At 48.6% G+C, this 19063-nt stretch overlaps 3 protein-coding genes across 4 annotated transcripts; 1 reads left to right on the top strand and 2 right to left on the bottom strand.

The window, feature by feature from the left end:
* The first annotated feature begins 2681 nt into the window (after positions 1-2681).
* LOC136531055 (uncharacterized) lies at positions 2682-14516 on the top strand. Of its 2 annotated transcripts, XM_066523776.1 has the most exons (7): positions 2686-3540; positions 3613-3757; positions 3840-3893; positions 3987-4078; positions 11694-11929; positions 12090-12263; positions 14020-14516. In XM_066523776.1, exons 1-7 carry the CDS (start codon positions 2780-2782, stop codon positions 14115-14117), a joined length of 1560 nt encoding a protein of 519 aa, XP_066379873.1. In that variant the 5' UTR covers positions 2686-2779; the 3' UTR covers positions 14118-14516. The 2 variants fall into 2 exon arrangements, with proteins under 2 accessions (XP_066379874.1, XP_066379873.1); XM_066523777.1 differs by lacking the exon at positions 14020-14516 and having other exon boundaries at positions 2682-3540; positions 12048-12159.
* On the bottom strand, positions 5349-6752 carry LOC136531060 (uncharacterized). Its single transcript, XM_066523780.1, has 3 exons — positions 6383-6752; positions 6186-6304; positions 5349-6095 (listed from the first exon to the last, which is right to left on the bottom strand). The coding sequence occupies exons 1-3, from the start codon at positions 6501-6503 to the stop codon at positions 5625-5627; spliced, it is 711 nt and encodes a 236-aa protein (XP_066379877.1). The 5' UTR covers positions 6504-6752; the 3' UTR covers positions 5349-5624.
* Positions 14517-15133: 617 nt separating the features above from the next.
* On the bottom strand, positions 15134-18843 carry LOC136531056 (uncharacterized protein At4g22758-like). The gene is made up of 2 exons (XM_066523778.1): positions 18119-18843; positions 15134-15590 (listed from the first exon to the last, which is right to left on the bottom strand). Exons 1-2 carry the CDS (start codon positions 18594-18596, stop codon positions 15409-15411), a joined length of 660 nt encoding a protein of 219 aa, XP_066379875.1. The 5' UTR covers positions 18597-18843; the 3' UTR covers positions 15134-15408.
* Between the last annotated feature and the right edge of the window lie 220 nt (positions 18844-19063).

Genomic DNA, 19063 nt, shown 5'->3' with positions numbered 1-19063 from the left:
CTATGTTTTTGCAAAGGTTACGGAAATACGATCCATGACACCTCAATTTCCGGACCTACCTCCAAGGCCTTATAATAACTGCTCCCGCTTGCTGCTCTTTCTTCAGCCAGATCGTTTGGTCGCAAACAATCATAGATTTCTAGCTACAATAGTATTTTTTTTATACCAAACCAGCCAGCAGTAATAATCTACGATCGTAAATGATCGTATCAGCACCAGCCGAACAGGCTGCTTGTTCCTTACATCTTTTTCAAGCAATTAAATTTGTAAAGCTAATTCTAATTTATTATTGGTAGCTAAATATTGCTCTTCAAGGTGCTTATGTTCTTTTTACAGTCTATCAAATTTTAATTCTAAATCATCTTGCCTCTTTCCCCAAGATATGTAAAAGTTATGTATTAAATCGACTATTAAATTTATCTATCCGTGAGAGGTATGCCAAGTATGTTCTTCATAGCTATTTAGTCGGCACCTTATATTTATATTCTCTTTAGTATTGACTGTCTTTCCTATATTTACTTCCAAATTTAAATAATGTAACTTTTCAATCTTCAACAGATTATATATATATATATATATATATATATATATATATATATATATATATATATATATATAATCGGTAGACATATGGCCCGTTTGGATGACAGAAATGTTTTGGATTCTCAGGTGAATCTGTCAAACACCTTTTCCAGTGAAACGATTCTGCGTGAAATACCTAGAAATATTTCTCCGTTTTGATCTAGGAATGAGAATCACCCAAATATGTGTTTCGAAGTGATTCTAATTAATTTCAAGAATAATCTGGATCAATAGCCAAATGTTTCACCGATTTTTACCAAGTGATTCCTATTTCAACAAAGAAACATTTCTAAAGAGAATTTGGATCTCAAATGTTTCTAAGAGAATTTAGGCAACAAACTATACCAAACAGGGTCATAGTTTGTTGCCTAAAACCATTTTCGCATCTCTCTTTTTAATTATAATTTTACATTATCTTTTTTAGTTAGCATCCTAATAAATGAACCTAGAAAGCATCTCGCTTCTAAGTTGAGAGTGCACTGAGGAGACCATTGTACAACAAATCCTTAGAGAGAATTATCTATTTGGCACTAAAATAAATCAGTCTTCTGTATGTAGCACTAAAAATTTTGAACTTCCTTATCTAGCATGGAGTTGAAATTTTCTTCTCTAAATGGTACTACCATCCATTTGGGGTAAAATTTCGTTAGTTGACAGTATTGACCGTGGCACTTTCTTTGAGAAGGACCAAAATGCCCTTCTGCTTATCACGCAGCTCGTCTCCTCTCCGACGCGGAAGCGGCGCCTCCTCCTCCTTGGCGGCGGCGACACAAGTGGTGGCGCCCCTCCCCCCACCTCCTTCTCCAACGATGGCGGCGGGCCCCCTCCCACCACCGACGGCGACCCTAGGTGGCGCGCGGCCCAACCCACGGGCATGGCAGCTCCCCGCGGTAGCGTGATCCGACCCGCGGTCACGACGGCCCCAGGCGGCGGCGCAGCCATACGTGCGAGCACCCCTCCCCATGGCCCTCCCCATGGTGGCTTCGACGATGGATCCATCGGCAACCCCCTCGCAGCGCCCCTCTCCAAACTGATGGCGGCGGCAGCCCCTTCCCCTAGCAGATCTAGCCTTCCGTGGTGGTGGCGGTGGCCCTCCCGTGGCAGCCTCACCACTGCAGTGGTGGTGGCGGTGTCCTCTCAGTGGTGACAGGGCCCTCCTCGGCACGTAAATCTAGTAGCGGTGGTGGTAGTGCGTCCTCTCGGTGCGACTCGGTGCTCAAGGCTGCTCGACCGGCTTGATGTGCTTGTTCGTGGTTTCTCAAGGTTGCTCGGCCGGCCTGATGTGCATGTTCGTGACTTCAGTCAAGTCCAGATCGAGGGCGCTGCTACTTCTTTAGCTTTCTGTTCTTCATTCATTCTCTGTTTCTTATGCAGCTCTGGTACAGCAGCATCGCCGATGGCGACCCACAACACAAGCGCTCTCAGGCCGTCGCCGCCACCGGAGGCAAGACACCATTCCTGCTTTACGCCCTGTTTGCCTTGGCTTATAAGCCATACTTAGAATTTAAAATTTATTATTTATTTATTTGTAGACTTCGATTATCAAAATTTCATGTTTTAGCTCACAATATATTTGTGATATTTATAATTTTCTTATTTGACAATTTATCCATCTATTATTTCCATATTTGACATTATGTATTTCTGTTACAAAGAAAGACATTTATGTCATTTTATCAGCCACTTAACGCCGTTACTAGCCTAAATAGACGATAGTGCTATCTAGGAAAGAAAATTTCAACTTGATACTAAATAAAAAAGTTTAAATTTTTTAATGTTAAATAGGAAAGACTAATTTGTTTAAGTGCCACGTACATAATTCTGCCAATCCTTAATCCTGGACTCGTAAAAAGTTCCAGAAATCCGCTTGTACGCAAGCAGTAGCACTAGTGGCGGATCGTCAGTTTTCGTCACTTGGTTTCTTCCCGTTTGACCAGCCGACCAGTGGGACCCATTTCACTCATTTGCCCCGGGGCAGCCTCGCCGATGCGGGTCCCACCCCTCCCCGCACGGCCGCAACGTGTAACATCCCCGCGGTGACGGAGCCGTGATTGAGCCGTAACGGCTCCGTGGGTCGCGCCCGCCCGCCCCATTAACCCGCGCCACACCTGGGGGTAACGTCGTCACCCTAACGCCGCCGCCGTGGCTGGGAGCGGAGCCCGCGGCGTAACCCTAACGCCGCCACGCGCGGCCATCCATGGCCTCCTGCGACGACGACTTCGGCCTCCTCGGTGACGACGCCCACCAGCCGGCAACTCCCCCGCCCGCACCCCCCACCGCCCAGCAACCCGCGCCGCCGCCGTCGCAGCAGGCCGCCCATCCCTTCAGCTTCACTGTCGCGCCTGCGGGGGCTGCCGCCGGCGCCGGCTCCTTCGCACAGGTCCAGGAGGACAGCAACCACCACGCCGAGCGCGGCAAGCCGGCGCAACACGCCAAGCGGGGCAGGGAGCGCGCCGAGGAGTTCAGCAGCGATGGGGGCGAGTACTGTTCCTACATCAACAGCAGCGGCAGCGGCGGTGGGGGGAAGAAGGGCCGTGGCGGTGGAGGGATCTCGAGCGTGCACGACCTCTACCGTAAGGATCGGGAGGAGTGGACGGACGGCGCGATCAGCAGCCTCCTCGACGCCTACACGGACCGATTTGAGCAACTCAACCGGGGACACCTGCGGGGTCGGGACTGGGAGGACGTGGCCGCCGTCGTGACCGACGGGCAGGGCAAGACTACCGGGGGCAAGAGCGTGGAGCAATGTAAGAACAAGATCGACAACCTTAAGAAACGCTACAAGGTGGAGTGCCAGCGGCTCACCAGTTCCGGTGGAGGCGCCACCAGCCACTGGCCCTGGTTCAAAAAGCTGGAGCAGATCGTCGGAGACTCCGTGTCTCCTGCCTCCTCCAAGCCTCTTGCTGCTGCGGAGGATGTGAAACCGAGGCAGCAGCAGCAGCAGCACGGCAGCAAAAGGTGGTTCATTTTTACATCATTGCTTGGTCAATTTGGAGATCTACTGGTCTTAGCTAATGTTTGTCATTGTAGGTATCCTCTTTCCAGCACTGGCCCTCCTACTGGGGTTGGTAGCTCTAGAACGAACCCTCTTTCAAATCCAAGATGGAAGAGGGTGCTTCTGAAGATTGGGGGCACTGCCTTACGTGGAGCGACTCCTCAAAATGTTGATCCCAAGGTAGTTTATATTAGCTGATGGTGATAGATGTATTTTGATGCTTCCCTAATTGTTTTGTACTACAATTTTGTCACTTTGTCAGGTGATTATGCTGATCGCTAGAGAAGTTCAAGTGGCGTGCCATCAAGGTGTGGAGGTAAATAGAGTACATCCATTTCAGAGATGCATTTTTCTGATATCAGGGACACTTGTCAAGCACTCAAGTTAATATTACATTCAATCCTATCAGGTGGCAATCGTGGTAGGTGGGCGGAATATATTCTGCGGTGACAATTGGGTAGCTGCAACAGGCACGGATCGAGCCTCAACGTACCCAATTGGGTAATTTTCTACCATCGTTATTTCCCTTACTTTTGATCTATGTCTGCCTTCTGTTCCGCTCTACACTTTTTATCATATATAGCAAGAATCGGGAATAATGATGAGCATGCAACAAAAATATTTGGATGGGTCCTGGACTCCTATAGAAAGACTACTAGCAAATTGTCAGTTCTTCTAATGCAGACATCCATGATTGTGCTGGTGAATGTTGATAGTATAGGACTCGGCCATGGTTGTATTCCAGTCACCTGGTTGGACCTGCTTATTGGTTAGAATGGATTAGAAGTTTCCTTGTGATTATGTTTTGTGTATAATGCATTCCTGATCTGGCATTTATATTGTCAAGTGCCACTTCAAGTTTATAATCTCACATAAGTCATATGCGAGGCAGAAGTTTATGCTTGTGTAGCATGTCATTGAATTTAGGAAACACAAGAGCTGGGATATTTAATTTTTTGCCACTTTTACATTTGGCAAGGGCTCAATTGCCAGCATTGGGCGCGTCCCTACGCTTTCGTTTTTGCCACTTTTACATTTGGCAAGGGCTCAATTGCCAAGTAACCCTTCCAGCATGGCAGGGGCACGCCAAAAGACCTCCCTGCCCCTGCCTTATCCCTTTAGGCACGCATGGGCTCAACACCCGTTCCCCCGATACCACTCCCTCTCCAGCAGGCGTTGCCCCCATTCTTCATCAGCCCCGTCCCTTTGTTGGTGGCGGCGCGGCGCAACAATCTGCAGTAGCGGTGGCTGGCAAAAACAAGTCCGGCGCTTCTGACCCATACGTGCTTGTGGATGTAGGTGAGCCTGCAGACCTTCCTCTCCTCTCCTCCCCTCTGTTGTAGCTAGGGTTTGCTGTGCTAGTTTTTTTTTGTCTAGGTTGTTGAATTTCATTGCTTGTGCGTTACTGTGCTCCGTAGGTAGGGAATTTGTTCATCTTGCAGAATGAAGTCGTCTGGTTGCCCTCCTTGGTAAGTAGGATACTGTATAGATTGTATTTGCAGTGATGCTGTGGAGTTGGATCTGTTCTAACTCCGAAGTGTTTTGATTTTCGACCTGTGTCAGGATTGATCTCTAGCAATGCGTTTAGAATTGTTGTTGATTGTGTTAAGTTTACTGCAAATCTAGAGTATGGTCCACTTGAAATGGAAGATTCAAGGTCAAGGCATGAGGTCTGGTTTGACAGTAGGTCTGTTCAATCTTTCTAACTTTGTTGAGGACATGGCTAGCAACATTATCTGGGGCCCTAGTCAGCAGCTTATTGTGTGGGGAGCATAGTTTTTACGGCGGCGTGGCGAGGCGCGGCGACCCACCACCTTCACACCTTTACAGCGTCTATGGCGCGCGGCGTGGCGACGCCATACACACATCGGCGTGGCGAATACATACATTATAGTCTAGGATATTAGGAAATTATATTGACAAATGGTAATGCAAATGTAGCTTAAAAGGTATAGTCTACAATATTAGCAAATCAAAATAGCAATGTAAATGTAGCACAAAAGACATAGAACTCTCTCATCTCTCAAACTTCCAAATCTCTCATCTCTCAAAAGTCGTCCAATGCAAACTCATCGAGATCGTTAGAAGCATCCACGTTCTCTCCACCATCTTCAGTAGCATCCATTGGTTGTTCACCAAAATCATCTATATCATCATCATCCAAGATGATCTCTTCTTCCTCTCCCTCTTCCTCATCTTCTTCAACCACTCTTGATATATGCCTTGCACGACGAGCGTAGGTCCTAGGAAGATTACGACCTCGAAGCTCACGTGATGCACCAATGGCTTCATCAACTTGATCCCATGTGAGGTCCGAACCACGAGCACCTTCAGGTTGGGCCATTGGGTCTACCCATTCATTGTTCCAATCAAAATCTTCTATAACCAAAGGGTCGTAGCTTTTACCCGCTTCCTCGCGGCGCTTTCGGAACCTACTAGTCATTTTCCGATTATAGGAAACATAAACCAAATCATTCAATCTTTTATGCTCCAGCCGGTTTCTCTTCTTAGTATGAATCTACAATTGATCATAAAGCAAGCAAAGTTAATAAAATATGCTTTAACCGGTTTCATTCAATTGAATTATGGAACTTAGTACTTTACTTACAAATTCAAAAGTGCTCCAATTACGCTCACAACCGGATGATGAAGCACAAAGACTAACAATACGCTTTGCAAATCTTTGTAGGTCAATGGATCGGCCACCATACGTACGCCACCAATCAACTAAATTAACAATACACATTCATATATTAGGATTTAAGCCTTAAATAACATGCAGCAATTAAATTTTAAATCACTTACGAGGGTTCTTTGACTTCATGGTTTGGAGGGCCATACAATTCTTGAAGATATCTCCACGTTGATCTTCATAGAGCATGGATTGTTGATCAATTTTGTTTCGAATGCTCTCATCTTCCACCATTCGTGCAAGCACATCATTGAAACCTCAGAAACACGGATACGGCAGGGTAGGTGCGTATCCCGTATCGGATACGTATCCGATACGGATACGCCTGGGATACGGCCGGGATACGTATCCACGGCGTGTCCCCGTATCCCTGCTTATTTGAGCTGGAAACTATGGAAAGGATACGTATCCGCGCCCGTGTCCGCCGCCCGCCGGCGACAAGGAGCCCCCGTGACGGCGACGGAGAGCTGCACCCCGCCTCCAGCAACGAGCCCCTGCGACGGCAACGAAGAGCTGTGCCCGGCCGGCTGCAACGCCAACGAGCCCCTGCGACGGCGAGTCGGAGACTGCACCCTTGCCTCGTGCCCCCTGCTTAGGTGAGTTCCTCTCCCTCCCCAATCCAATTTAGATCTGAGCCAGTGCACCCACGCTGGCGAGGTCCGTGCTGCATCTGCGCCGGGCGGGCTGCCCGCCGGCCACGCGCCGTGCCGCACCTCGCGCTGGGCGAGCTCTGCGCTGGCGAGGTCCGCGTGCTGCATCCGCGCCGGGCGGGCCGCCCACTGGCCACGCGCTTGGGGTGGAGTGGGACGCAGCCATGGTCGCTCGGCCGCCTGCGCCGAGAGGGACCTCGGTCACCGGCGTGGGAGGAAGGCATGGCGCCGGTGGAGGAGGAGCTGCGAGGAACAGGCCAGCAAGAGCGCAGTCGCGCAGAGGAGGGCACCGTGTGGGGAAGAATGTTGGGGGAGAGAAAGAAGACTAAAAAATCTGATCTTGGGCCCGGCTAAGCACTGGCAGGAAGACGTGCTGTATATTTATATGCCAAAAATACCCCTCCAACTGCCAGCACAGGTAGAACCGTATAAGTAGCAACTAGAAGCTGTGAAATGATTGTAGCAGTCTCAAGAGAGCATCCATACATACGCTGCCAATAATTTTAATGTCATTTATTATTATTTTTTATAAAAAATAATAAAACGTATCCACGTATCAGGTTTTCTCAAAAAATGGCGTATCCGCGTATCCGTATCCGTCCGATACCGATACACGTATCCGTATCCGTGCTGCTTAGATTGAAACAACCCCTTAGATGACCAACATATTCATCATTCTCCTTTTGGATGGTATAGAATTTTCCTGGGTTCAAAAAGAGGGCAGCGCCATAGAGTGGTGTATCCATTTGCCTATCCCAACGGCTCTCAATAATTTGTATGATCTTGTTGAGCAAGCTTCTCTTGTTTTCAGTAGAGAAGCTAGCCTTGATCTTCTCTTTTGCATGATTCATGAGAGCAGCAACCTCTGCCATGGCAGGCCTCTCATCACCATCAACCACCCTCAACACAATGATAAGTGGTAGAGAAGCTCTAAGGCAATCCTCAATGGAGTTCCAAAACTCCCTAGAAAGCACAATATCATACACTTTTTTTCCGGCCTCTGTCTTTGCTAGTTTGCAACCAGTCCAATCCTCGGTGGTAAACAGAAATCTTAATGCATCTTTGTGCTTGTACAAACTCTGCAAGGTGAGGAATGTGGTAGCAAACCGAGTGGCTGCGGGTCTCACAAGATCCCTCCCATTTGTCTTCTCCCTCATTGCACTAAGAAGTCTTCCATGTCTATAGATGAAAGTAGTGACATGTCGGGCACGTGAGATAGGCTTCTTAAATTCCTTCAACTTCCCTACGTCTTCCAACATAAGGTATAAGCAGTGTGCAGCACAAGGAGTCCAATAAAGTGTAGGAAACCTCTCCATGAGAAGCTTGCCCGCTGCTTTATAGTTAGCTCCATTATCAGTGACAACTTGCACAACTTTATCTACTCCAATGTCCATGATTTTCTTCTCTAACAAATCAGCTAACATCACCTGATCATGAACTTCACTTGATGCATCAACTGACTCCAAGAAGAAAGTCCCCTCTGGACTATTGACTAGAAAGTTGATCAAATGATGCCCCCTCCTATCCGTCCATCTATCTGACATCAATGTGCAGCCATATTGTTTCCATGCGTCCTCATGTTTCTTCCTCAAATCATCTGTCTCCTTAACAACCTTTTGGAGCAATGGCTCCCTAAGCTCATGGTAGGTAGGAGGCTTATACCCAGAACCGTACTGTGCAGTGGCCTCTATAGCAATCTCAAACTGTCTAGAATTTACGGCATTGAATGGTATGCCACACTCATAAAAGAACCTGGCCCACTCTAAGTTGACAGCTTCTCTTTCTTCCTTTGTCCTCATGCTAGCTTGAATACTGATTTGAGAAGGACCCTTCGAGTGTCTTTCTTCCACAACCTCTGTTGGAGTTCTCTGAAGCATTGAACCAACTGACTTGGTGCTGGGCTGTTTTGGAGCACTGAACTTCAATGTGGATTGTTTCCTTTTGGCAGCTGTCCCTGAACTAGGATGCACAATGCTTGTAGCAACATCTTGGGACTCCTCTGTCAAAACAATCACATCATGATCTTCCCCTTGTTGCTCTCCTTCTTCATCATCAAGGACGAGTGGTCTCTTCTTCTTCATAGCATCTTGCATCTCTCGTGCAATAGTTGCTGTGGTTTTGACACATTTCTGAACATCTCCATAACCACCCACAAGATGCTCCTTGAGCCTTGTAATTCCTCCGGTTATTCTTCTATCACATAAGCAACACTGCACAACATCTCTATTGCCAATGGTTGGCCAAAATCCATATTTCCACCCAGGATCATTTGACTTTGCCAGCTTCCGCTTTGGATAAGTCTTTGGATCAATATTTGATGCGGCATCCGAGGCCTCCGCGCTTCCGGTCCCTTGAGTAGCCATGTTCTGCAAAAAAAGAAGAAGGAAGCATGCGTTCTTGAGTTGACCAATCAAATCAAGACCTTCACTACTTCACTGCGCGCTCCTCTGCTCGCGCTCCTCTGCTAAGCCCGCAGCGGCGTCTCATCACCGCCCATGCCCGCCCGGTCCGCTCGCGCTCCTCTGCTCTTCCGCCCCCCCGCCCCCCTGCGCGCTCGCTCGGCTCGCCTCCCCGCCCCCTGGCGTAGCGGTCCCCAGGCATCCCCTCCCCCTCGGTGGAGCCCCGGTGCCCCTTCCCCCTCAATACCTGGCAGAACAGAGTAGAGACGAGAGAGAGAGAGAGTACCTGGCGGGCGCTGAAGCTTGAGGGCCGGCGGCTCGGGAGATCCAGGCGGGGGCGGCCGGCTTGGGCTCGGGCGAGGCCGACGGAGGGCGGGGGAGGCCAACGGAGGGCGGGGGAGGACGACGGAGGGCGAAGCGGACGGATTTCTAGGCGGGGGCGGGCGGAGGGCGACTGTCCCGGTGGCCAACGGGCGGCGGCGGCTCGGAGGTCTGCTTGCGGTTGCGTCTCGGGCTCGGTCCGGAGAGCTCCAATCGCACTCGGCCTATACAGGTACCCTCACGGTCACGGTCACGGCCTCACCCTCACCCTCACCGTTTATTGCGCCCGCCACAGCGCACAAAGGCGCCACAGGACGCCAAATCGGCGCCACAGGGACGCCACGGCGCTATGGCGGACGCCATACACGCCGGAGCCGTGGCGTCGCCGTGGCGAGAGCCAGAAAAACGCCACGGCGATATGGCGACGATATGGCGTCGGTATAGCGACGCCTTAAAAACTATGGTGGGGAGTTGATAGAGATAGTGGGACCGAGTGGAAGGTAACCACAGACAAACAATTTGTTGAGATGGTGGGTGCTAGGCTTTGATGATGGTTGATGTATGTTTCCTGTGAGGTAATGGAAAGGGGTCAGTCAGGAGCAGCAGGCAATGATGGTAGTGCTCATGCAACATCTAGGGTTACTGGCCAATCTGCAGCAGTCATAAGCAGCTGGTTAAACAGCTATGTCTCCAGAAGAACAACCTTTCAGTGATCCAGAACCTGCTGTTGATTGGAGTACTCTAACCATTATACCCAATGATGATCAAGATGGTGAGGTTATTATGTTGGCAGATGAAGATGCAGTTTTTGAGGCATATGGGTTCAAAGCTGCAGAAGAGGCAGCAACAGCAGCTGGACCTGAGAAGTTCCCATCCCAAGTATCCCAACAGAGATCCAGCAGGAGTGGAAGACACAGCTCTCCCTGTTGATGACAAAGCAACTGCAGAGCCTATTATTGACTGGGATAGGGACAATCCAGATATGGATGTTGGGGCTATTTATCCCTTAATGCCTGAGTTCAAACTGGCAGTTAGGCAGATGCAATTGTTGGGGAATTTGAGCTACACACTGAGAAGTCAGACAAGACAAGGATGAAAGAGGTCAGAAGACATGTTGTCTACCTAGAATGGTCAAGAATGGGGGCGTGCCTAAAGGGATAAGGCAGGGGCAGGGAGGTCTTTTGGTGTGCCCCTGCCATGGTGGAAGGGTGACTTGGCCAGACACGCGTGCAAAATGTCTAAAACGGTTGACTTTTTGTCAGTGCAGTGGCAAAAATGTAGGGACGCGCCCAAAGCTAGCAATTGGAGCCCTTGCCAAATGTAAAAGTGGCAAAAATTTTAAATATCCCACAAGAGCTTGATTCAAGATCAAACTATAATCGGTGAAGTTCATTGTGTATTTGTGTGATTCTACAACATTGTCATCTCTGCCCTGTGTGTGTGTGGTGGTGGCGGGGAGAGGGGTGGATTTTTTTTATTTTATTCTATTTTCTTTTGCCTTGGTCAAGCTTCAAAAACTAAGCACTAGGGTCAACTGTGTTATATGTTGTTGGATTTGTGATAGAGTTTTGAATGTGTACAAGAAGCTATGTAGAGTTGTCAACTCAGGGCACCAACTTGTTGACTTGGATGACTAGCTGTGTAATAGCCAGGCCAGCATGCTAGGAAATGTATTCAATATTCACTAGTGAAGAGTACTGAAAACTGAAGTGCAACTGAGCATGACCATTTGAACTTATGAATTGGTTAACTTGTGTAACTTAATAGTGGCCAATGGAGCTCATATGATTTAGTCTTATTTTGTGCACCTTTGTGAACCGTGACTAGAGGCTCTTGGTGGGTTTCAACTCTAGCCTATCCCAACTTGTTTGGGACTGACAGGCTTTGTTGTTGTTGTTGTGCACCTTTGTGAACAGAAATCCCATGTCTGTTCAAATTGCATTACTTTGGATTTTAGATTTCCTTCTGTACTATTCAGGGAGTTCTGGACTTCTGGTAGACTGGTACTTAAGTGGCATGTGTATATACTTACACCTTTCTGTTTTAACTGTCAGAATGATGGCATCAGTGATGAATTCAGTACTTCTTCAAGCATCACTAGAAAAGATAGGTGTGGAGACACGAGTCCAAAGTGCATTGATGATGCAAGAAGTTGCAGAACCTTACATTAGGCGTCGAGCCATACGCCATCTTGAAAAAGGGAGGGTGGTCATCTTTGGTGGGATTGGTGCGGGCACTGGGAATCCATTGTTCACAACAGATACAGCTGCTGCCTTAAGAGCTTCAGAGAGTATGCCATTGCATCCCGTCCCTAGCACCTTTCTTTTTCATTCTTCTGATTTGTCCGGACTTGCACATACAGCTTCCCATTCCCGAATGATTTAATTTAGTTTCTATGAAAGCTTCAGATGATGCAGAGAGGAAACTGACTAGATGTACTTGCTAACCAGTCAATGCAGATGTTGTCCTTAAAGGTATTGTTGGTGATGATGAATCTGGCTGTCCTCCTAGGAGCAACAGTAATGCTTCATTTGAGCACATCTCCTTTAGGGAGTTAGCAGCAAGAGGAATCACCAAAATGGACATGACAGCAGTAACATGTTGTGAGGAGAACAACATTCCTGGTTAGTACCTCTTATCAACTACTCCGTCAGATTCCGAATGTAGGTTGTAGGTCATTTTAGCCTCCTCAACTCCGTCCCGCTAAGAGTGACAGTTTAGCTGTGTCTAATCAAGTAATCTCAAGTTTGATGTATGACACCAAAATATGTATGCTGTGAAAATATATTTCATGCTGAATCTAATGGTACTCATTCAGTATCATAAGTTTTGGTAGTTTTTTTATATAAACTTGGTCAAACTTGAGATAGTTTGACCTAAAACTCACTATTTTGCGGGACAAAGGTATTAGGGCAGTCCCAACCATGAAACTACCATGTAGTTTCTATCCCTGCCACATAAGCAAGACACCATGTATAGAAACTACACCTCCATCCCATCATTTCCTCATGTGGGTCCCAATTGAATCTTTGGCAATAGTTTTCTTTCCTCACCCTTGCCGTATCATCTCTCTTCATCCCCTTTTCTCTCCTCTCGTCTTGTCCCTCGGCAATCAGCAGGCATGGCCGGTAGCTCCTAGCAGGAGGGCATCCAAAGCAGCGGACGGCAGTGATGCATACCACAAGCGACCAAGCAAGCCAGGCGCGTGTTGTGAGGTGGGTGCCACAGCCGACGATGCTCGCACGGCAGGTGTGGAGGAGCAGTTCTGCTCCCGGTCGTCCTTAGGTTACATGCTAGGATGTGTTGCGGCCAAGAAAGAGACGAAGAAACTAGAAACCTACACACCAGCTAAACAACGAAGAAGCAAGCAACTCAGTGGCATCATCGTCAGCCTAGTTGCCGGCGGCGTTCACGGGGATGTGCGGATGGCGAGGCTGGCTGCGTCTCCGCTTGCAGGGACGTGGTAGTAAGCAGGGGAGACAGGGCAGTGTTGTTGGGGATGCCGTTATCGGCGAGGCAGGTTGGACACGCGGCGGCTCTTGTTGAGACGCAGCCGGCGGCGCGTGCTCAGACTCGGCTGATGGCGTCATGGCGATACGGTCTGACAACACACGCCAAAGAAATCACCTAGAAACCCCAACAAGTAGAATCTTGTTTCTCGCATTGTTGGAGCACACGCTGAAATTGTTTCAATTTTCCTCCTCTTTTCCCCTCTCTCTTCAATAAATCTAGTGCCACGTCAGAATTTTTCTCACCTGGCATAGCATTTAATGTATGGAAACCATCTATAGTTTCAGGTTGGTTGCCCTTAGGTCGATTTTGGTTGCCCCTCCTAAATTTTAGTCGCTGTCCCATCGAATATTTGGACACATGCATGGAGTATTAAATATAGACTAATTACGAAACTAATTGCATAGTTTGCGACTAATTTGCGAAACGAATCTTCTAAGCCTAATTAGGCCATGATTTGACAACGGTTTGCTACAGTAAACATGTGTTAATGACGGATTAATTAGGCTTAAAAAAATCGTCTCGTGGAGTACTAACGGATTATGTAATTTATTTTTTTATTAGTATCCGAACACCCCATGCAACATCCTCCCGACACACCTCTTAAATTTTAGTAGCTGGATCCAAACATCCCTATGCATGTTTTACCCTTTTTTTCAATCCTTGCTCTCACAAATGAATGACCCGTCTTTGATGAGATGCATAATAAATGAAGGGTTCTAAAGGTCATTTGATCTATTTTATTAATCTTTGTGCATCGAGTCGAAAACCCATGTTTGGAATTGGTGGGGGTCATCACAGCGATGTTTTGGCAACGCATTACAGTATTAGCAGTTTATACATAAGATGACATTTGTACATTTCTTGCAGTTGTCATCTTTAACATGTTAGAGCCGGGTAACATCTCTAGAGCAATTTGTGGAGATCAAATAGGCACCTTAGTTGATCAGTCAGGAAGGATCACATAAAATTAGGAGGATCAATGGTAGCAGAGCTCCAGGACATGCCGATACGCTGGGGGACATCATGGAATCTTTGCTCTTGGATCTTTTCCGGATAGAAGAGAAGCATGTTCATCGGATGGGAAGCCTTCACCTTGATTTGCCTGGGATGCCTGTTGTGTATTATGCGTTGTGGTCGCAATTGCCCCACATTGGAAAAAAAATATTTAGCTTGTAATATCTATTTGTAATTTTGTCTATAGATTAGTGGAAGAGCTTATGTAAAGTGGTTCATGGGTACCCAGATCAGAATGTAGTGTTGTAAGTTGTAAGGCTATTATTTGAGTCGGTAGTGTTTGAGGTATCACCTTTTGCACCATTAATTTGCCTGTGGCCTTCCAGCAATCAATCTTTTTGTTTGTTCAATGATGATACAAGAATATCGTGGGTAAACATAGGGATGTTGATGCTTGTTTCACTCTTTACACCCGATGCTATGTAATGCTGAGAGTGCAAATAGCTTTGATCTCAATGCAGAAGAGCTCTTTATTGACGCCATTGTTGGACTGCCAATCTGCTTTTCTGTTCAGCATGAAATTTAGAGTAACCAATGTGACTTGACTGTATCCTGCAGCAAATAACTTGCGGCAAAGTTTCATTGGTGCTAGGGCCATGTATCGATTCGTAAATGACTTGCGGCAAAATTTCAAATTTCATTGGACGCTAGGGGCCACGTATGCCGCACTTGCTTTTATGAAGCCACAACAAGATGCCTAATTGGGTTGGCCCGAGAATGACCAGGGTCGGGGCCCAACCCCATAGAACATCCCAACCCCAGGACGTGTTCGTTTAAGCCTGGCCCAACACGGCCTTTGCCATAATCAGTTGCTAGATGCCACCAGCTCTTTTTACGAAGATGATCAGTTGCTAGCTTAAACTAGCTGGACAAAAGCAAAAGTAGAAAAAAAGAATTCTAATCTGTTGGAGGTGTGGAATAGTTAATTTAAACAAGGTGCCACAGCAATTTTTCGCCATTAAAACTGTTTTAAACTTTTAATTATATTAACATTTGATATTTTTTCCTGAATCTGGGGTGTAACATGAGCCACAGATGATTTGCACGATCGCACCTGCACCATTCAAGATGCTTACACACATACACACTGCTGTCTCATCTCCTCTAAAACATACACATTTACAAATGTCCTTGTAGCCATTTGTCTCACAAATGCAATACTTGGAGAGTCTTTTGGACCTGTTTCCTGGAAACCAATGTTTGGTCACTTGGGTGGAAAAGTTTTGGGTGCTAGCCGATCAATTACATCGTCGGCCAGAACGGCATGTAGCTCAGCCAGGCCGGTGTTTTCCCTGACCCCGCCCTGATGACCCCGTTTGCTGTGCCGGAGGACGATGAAGCATCCTGACCGGCAGCAGAAGATCTTGGGCACAGGAAGAAGCTCCTGGAGCCCAGTTCTATAATCTTCTCCTTTGGGTTCAGACCTAAGCATAATTAAAAACAAAACGAAATGGTCAACGGAAGACTAAAACATGTGCAAATTACACTAGAAAGCCCATCCAAATATCTAGCTGACTTTTTTTTTATTGCATTACTATCTGAGCTAGTTGAAATTTTCTAAAAGAAAAGTTGACTGGGTTTGAATTTAGTCCTTGAAAACCGTGCTACTACTTAGGGCGTCTTTGGTGGAACTCCCGATGGCTCCGGCTCCGTCACTGTACAGGCACTGTGGCGGAGCCTAGCGAAGCCTCCAATCACAGGCTCCTCCAGCTCCTGTCTGGTGAGCAGCTGAGCCGGAGCCCTTTTCCAGTGCCGAACAGTGATATACAGTGCAGCATAGGACGCGCGCAGCGGAGCCGGAGCCGCCTGAAGCCGAACCAAACATGCTCTTAGTCCGGAGTCGGGACCCATATGGCCATATGGGGCTTCCAGCTGATAGAACTAAGCATACGGCATACGGGGCTTCAGGGTGCATCTAGCTTTAGTGCGAATGCGAAGTTGGATGAGACATGGCTATCTATGAATTTAGGAATGAGTTTAGCTGTACTTACTATTTGGTTGAATGGATGTGACAAGCTGTTTTTTTTTTTTTCTGTTGGTTGGATGGATAAGGTGGATGGGATGGCAATAGTTACTAATTACATCTTTTATTTTAAAAATAATGACAACTAATTATATAGTAATAAATATGCACTACCACTAATTTTGTCATGATAATCACTAATTGAACATGAATATCTCAATTAGCACTACTATTATCCTAATTGGTGCTTAAAACATACCCTAATCACCATATTAGCACTTATCGAAGTTTATCTTATCATCATAATAACTAATAATAATGTAACATACTAATGATTCTTAATTTAGTTACTAATGATAGATTAGAAAACATGGATGAGCTCGGCCGATAATTGTTTGGTGGCAAGGATATCTGGCATCTGAGGATGGGATTCCCCTGTCAAGGATATCTTTATCTAGCTCGTCCGTTATTCTGTGAATCAAACAGTATTTGACCATAGATGATCATGGTCCTGTTCGTTTCTCTTATAATCCGTCTTTTTCAGCTTGTTTTTTTAACCGGAATAGTATTTTTCTCTCACAATAAATCAGTTGAAATAGTGTTTCGGTTTATTTTTTCCACTGAAGTGAACGAGCCCATATCTCATCCGGATACTCATCAAAGTATCCAACCAAACGCACCCTTGCTATCTTGATTAGACCGTGGCAATCACTTGTCATTCAACGGTGCGGGCCACAAGTCAAAGAAAATGAGGATAAGTGTTGACCTCAGGGCCAGCGCATGATGTACTGAATGCATCGATTAAAGTTTGGATGAAATAATCTTTTCTATTGCAGCAGCTTGAGTAGCGTAGTTGCGTTAATCTACTACTAGCTCTGATTTGATGTGAAATGAGAACAGAGAGCGAGCGACAGTGCAGTTTAGTTGCCCGTTTAGACTGTCTCCAACAAAAACGACCCAAAAACAATACCCATTCACTAATATAGGACATCTACAGTGAAAAAGTCACGGATCCAAATCTCTACCTTCTCCAACAGAGCCCAAGCAACCACATCACCGCCCCCCGCTAGATCTGCTCCGCCGCCACCGACACCCCCCTCCTCGCCTTCCTCCGGCAAGCTCCTCGCTGGAGCAGGGCCGAGCGCCACAACCGACCCGCCTGCCCACCCCAGACCTTGCTGCTCGCGACGGCGCTGCCAGGCGCCCGCGGGTTCTACCTCCTGGGGAGCTACCCGCATAAGTACAACCCCGGCGACTACCTCAACGTAGATCCAGACGGGGGGCGCCACGGCTGCGCCGGTGGCGGTGGCGGTGGCGGTGAGGGTGCGGGGCTTGAAGCGGAGGAAGGAGGAGCGGCGGAGCGGCGGGCAGCGTGGCGGAGAGGAAGAGGGCGAGGACGTGCGGGCGGAAGAAGTAGGCGCTGCGGCAGTTGGGGCAGAGGTTCAGCGCCTGGTAGCCGGCGGCGGCGATGGTGTCCGCGGTCGTCGGAGGGGGGGCCCGGTGGGAGAAGAGGATGTCCATGTGCTTGGAGCAGTGCGGGCAGTGGGCCTCCGCGTGGATGCGGCGCGGCTCGGGCTCGTCGGTGGAGGAGGAGCTGCCCCCGGAGCCCGAGGAGGAGGACTCCCACTTGCGCCGCTCCTAGAGGCGCCGGTGCGACGACGGGGTGGACGGAGCTCACGCCGAGGCCCCCCTCAGCTCCCCCTCTCTGCTATGCTTTTACGTCGTCGTGAGAGACGACACTTTTTTGCCTATCGATTCGTAAGTACCAAAAATGGCTGCTTTGGATGCATCCTCCATTGAAGTTTGATTCCAAGACGCAAAACACCGTGCACAACGCATTTTGCATTTGGGTCGTCCTTGCCTACGCCGTTCGACACGGTCTTAGTTTAGCCATACAAGAGCGCTAGTAAACAAAGCTACTCCGACTAGAATCGCATGCATCAAAACGTAGCGTGATCCCGAGGAGAATTGGAGATTCAAGGAACGTACTCTCCAAGCTGAACTGGGAGTAGTGGAGGCCGAAGGCGGCCGGGTCGGCCGACGGCAGCAGCGGTCGGCGGCCTTCCTTGACGTAGAGCGCCACGGCGGCCGCCACCAGGTCCGCCACGGTCCACTCGGCGGACGCCATGACGTGCAGCGGCCACATGCTCTGCTGCACCGCCACGCTCACCAGAACCTTGCTCGGCGTCCTCCTCGGACTCCTCCCCGTGTCACCAACGTCACCGTCGTCCGGGGTCGGGGACGGGTACCCGGAGGAACGGAAGCTCGCTCCCCTGACGCCGGCGAGCAGGTCAGGCAGCGTCTTGGGCCTCTGCTTCTGCTGCCGCTGCTGCTCCGTCCCGCGCCCGTGGAATGACGCCGACCGCTGCTGAGCCGCCGGGGCCGCCGTCGCCGCCATCCCCTGCCGCTGATGCCTGCCGCTGGAGCTGCTGCTCTTGTCGCCGTGCGGCTGCGCCAGAGGAGGCATCGCGCGTGCCGCGAGCGTCGGCTGTAGAGCGGGGCTCTAGTCGTCGAAGCGATTGATCCGCTGGTGACGGCCGGCGGACGAGTCACGTTCGGTGGTGTCGGCAAGGCTCGCGGCGCCCGGACGACGAGGCGGTCAATGCGAAGCAGAGCATGGTGCGGGGAGAGGAAGAGGCTGCTGCTGCGATCACCGTGCAGGTGGAGCCTTCCGAGTTCCGTGAGAATGCACCAGGACCAGAGAGGCTACAACTACAAGTACTCAGGAGTAAATAAAAGCTGAGAAAGGGAAAGACGCGAGTATTTAAAGACGTCACTAGCCTCTTGGCCAATTATTTGCTAGTACTAATTCTACTAATTGTTTAGTGACTTGTCGTGCGCAAAGCTCCATCCATCTCTCGGTGAAATCTTTGTTTCCGGTACAGCATGATTGCCCTAATTGGCGGTGTCGCGGCGGAAAAGAACGGGTTGGGA

The sequence above is a fragment of the Miscanthus floridulus genome, unplaced genomic scaffold (genome assembly GCF_019320115.1).
Source record: "Miscanthus floridulus cultivar M001 unplaced genomic scaffold, ASM1932011v1 fs_269_1_2, whole genome shotgun sequence".
Lineage (NCBI taxonomy): Eukaryota > Viridiplantae > Streptophyta > Magnoliopsida > Poales > Poaceae > Miscanthus > Miscanthus floridulus.
This window is presented reverse-complemented; position numbering and strand designations above follow the sequence as displayed.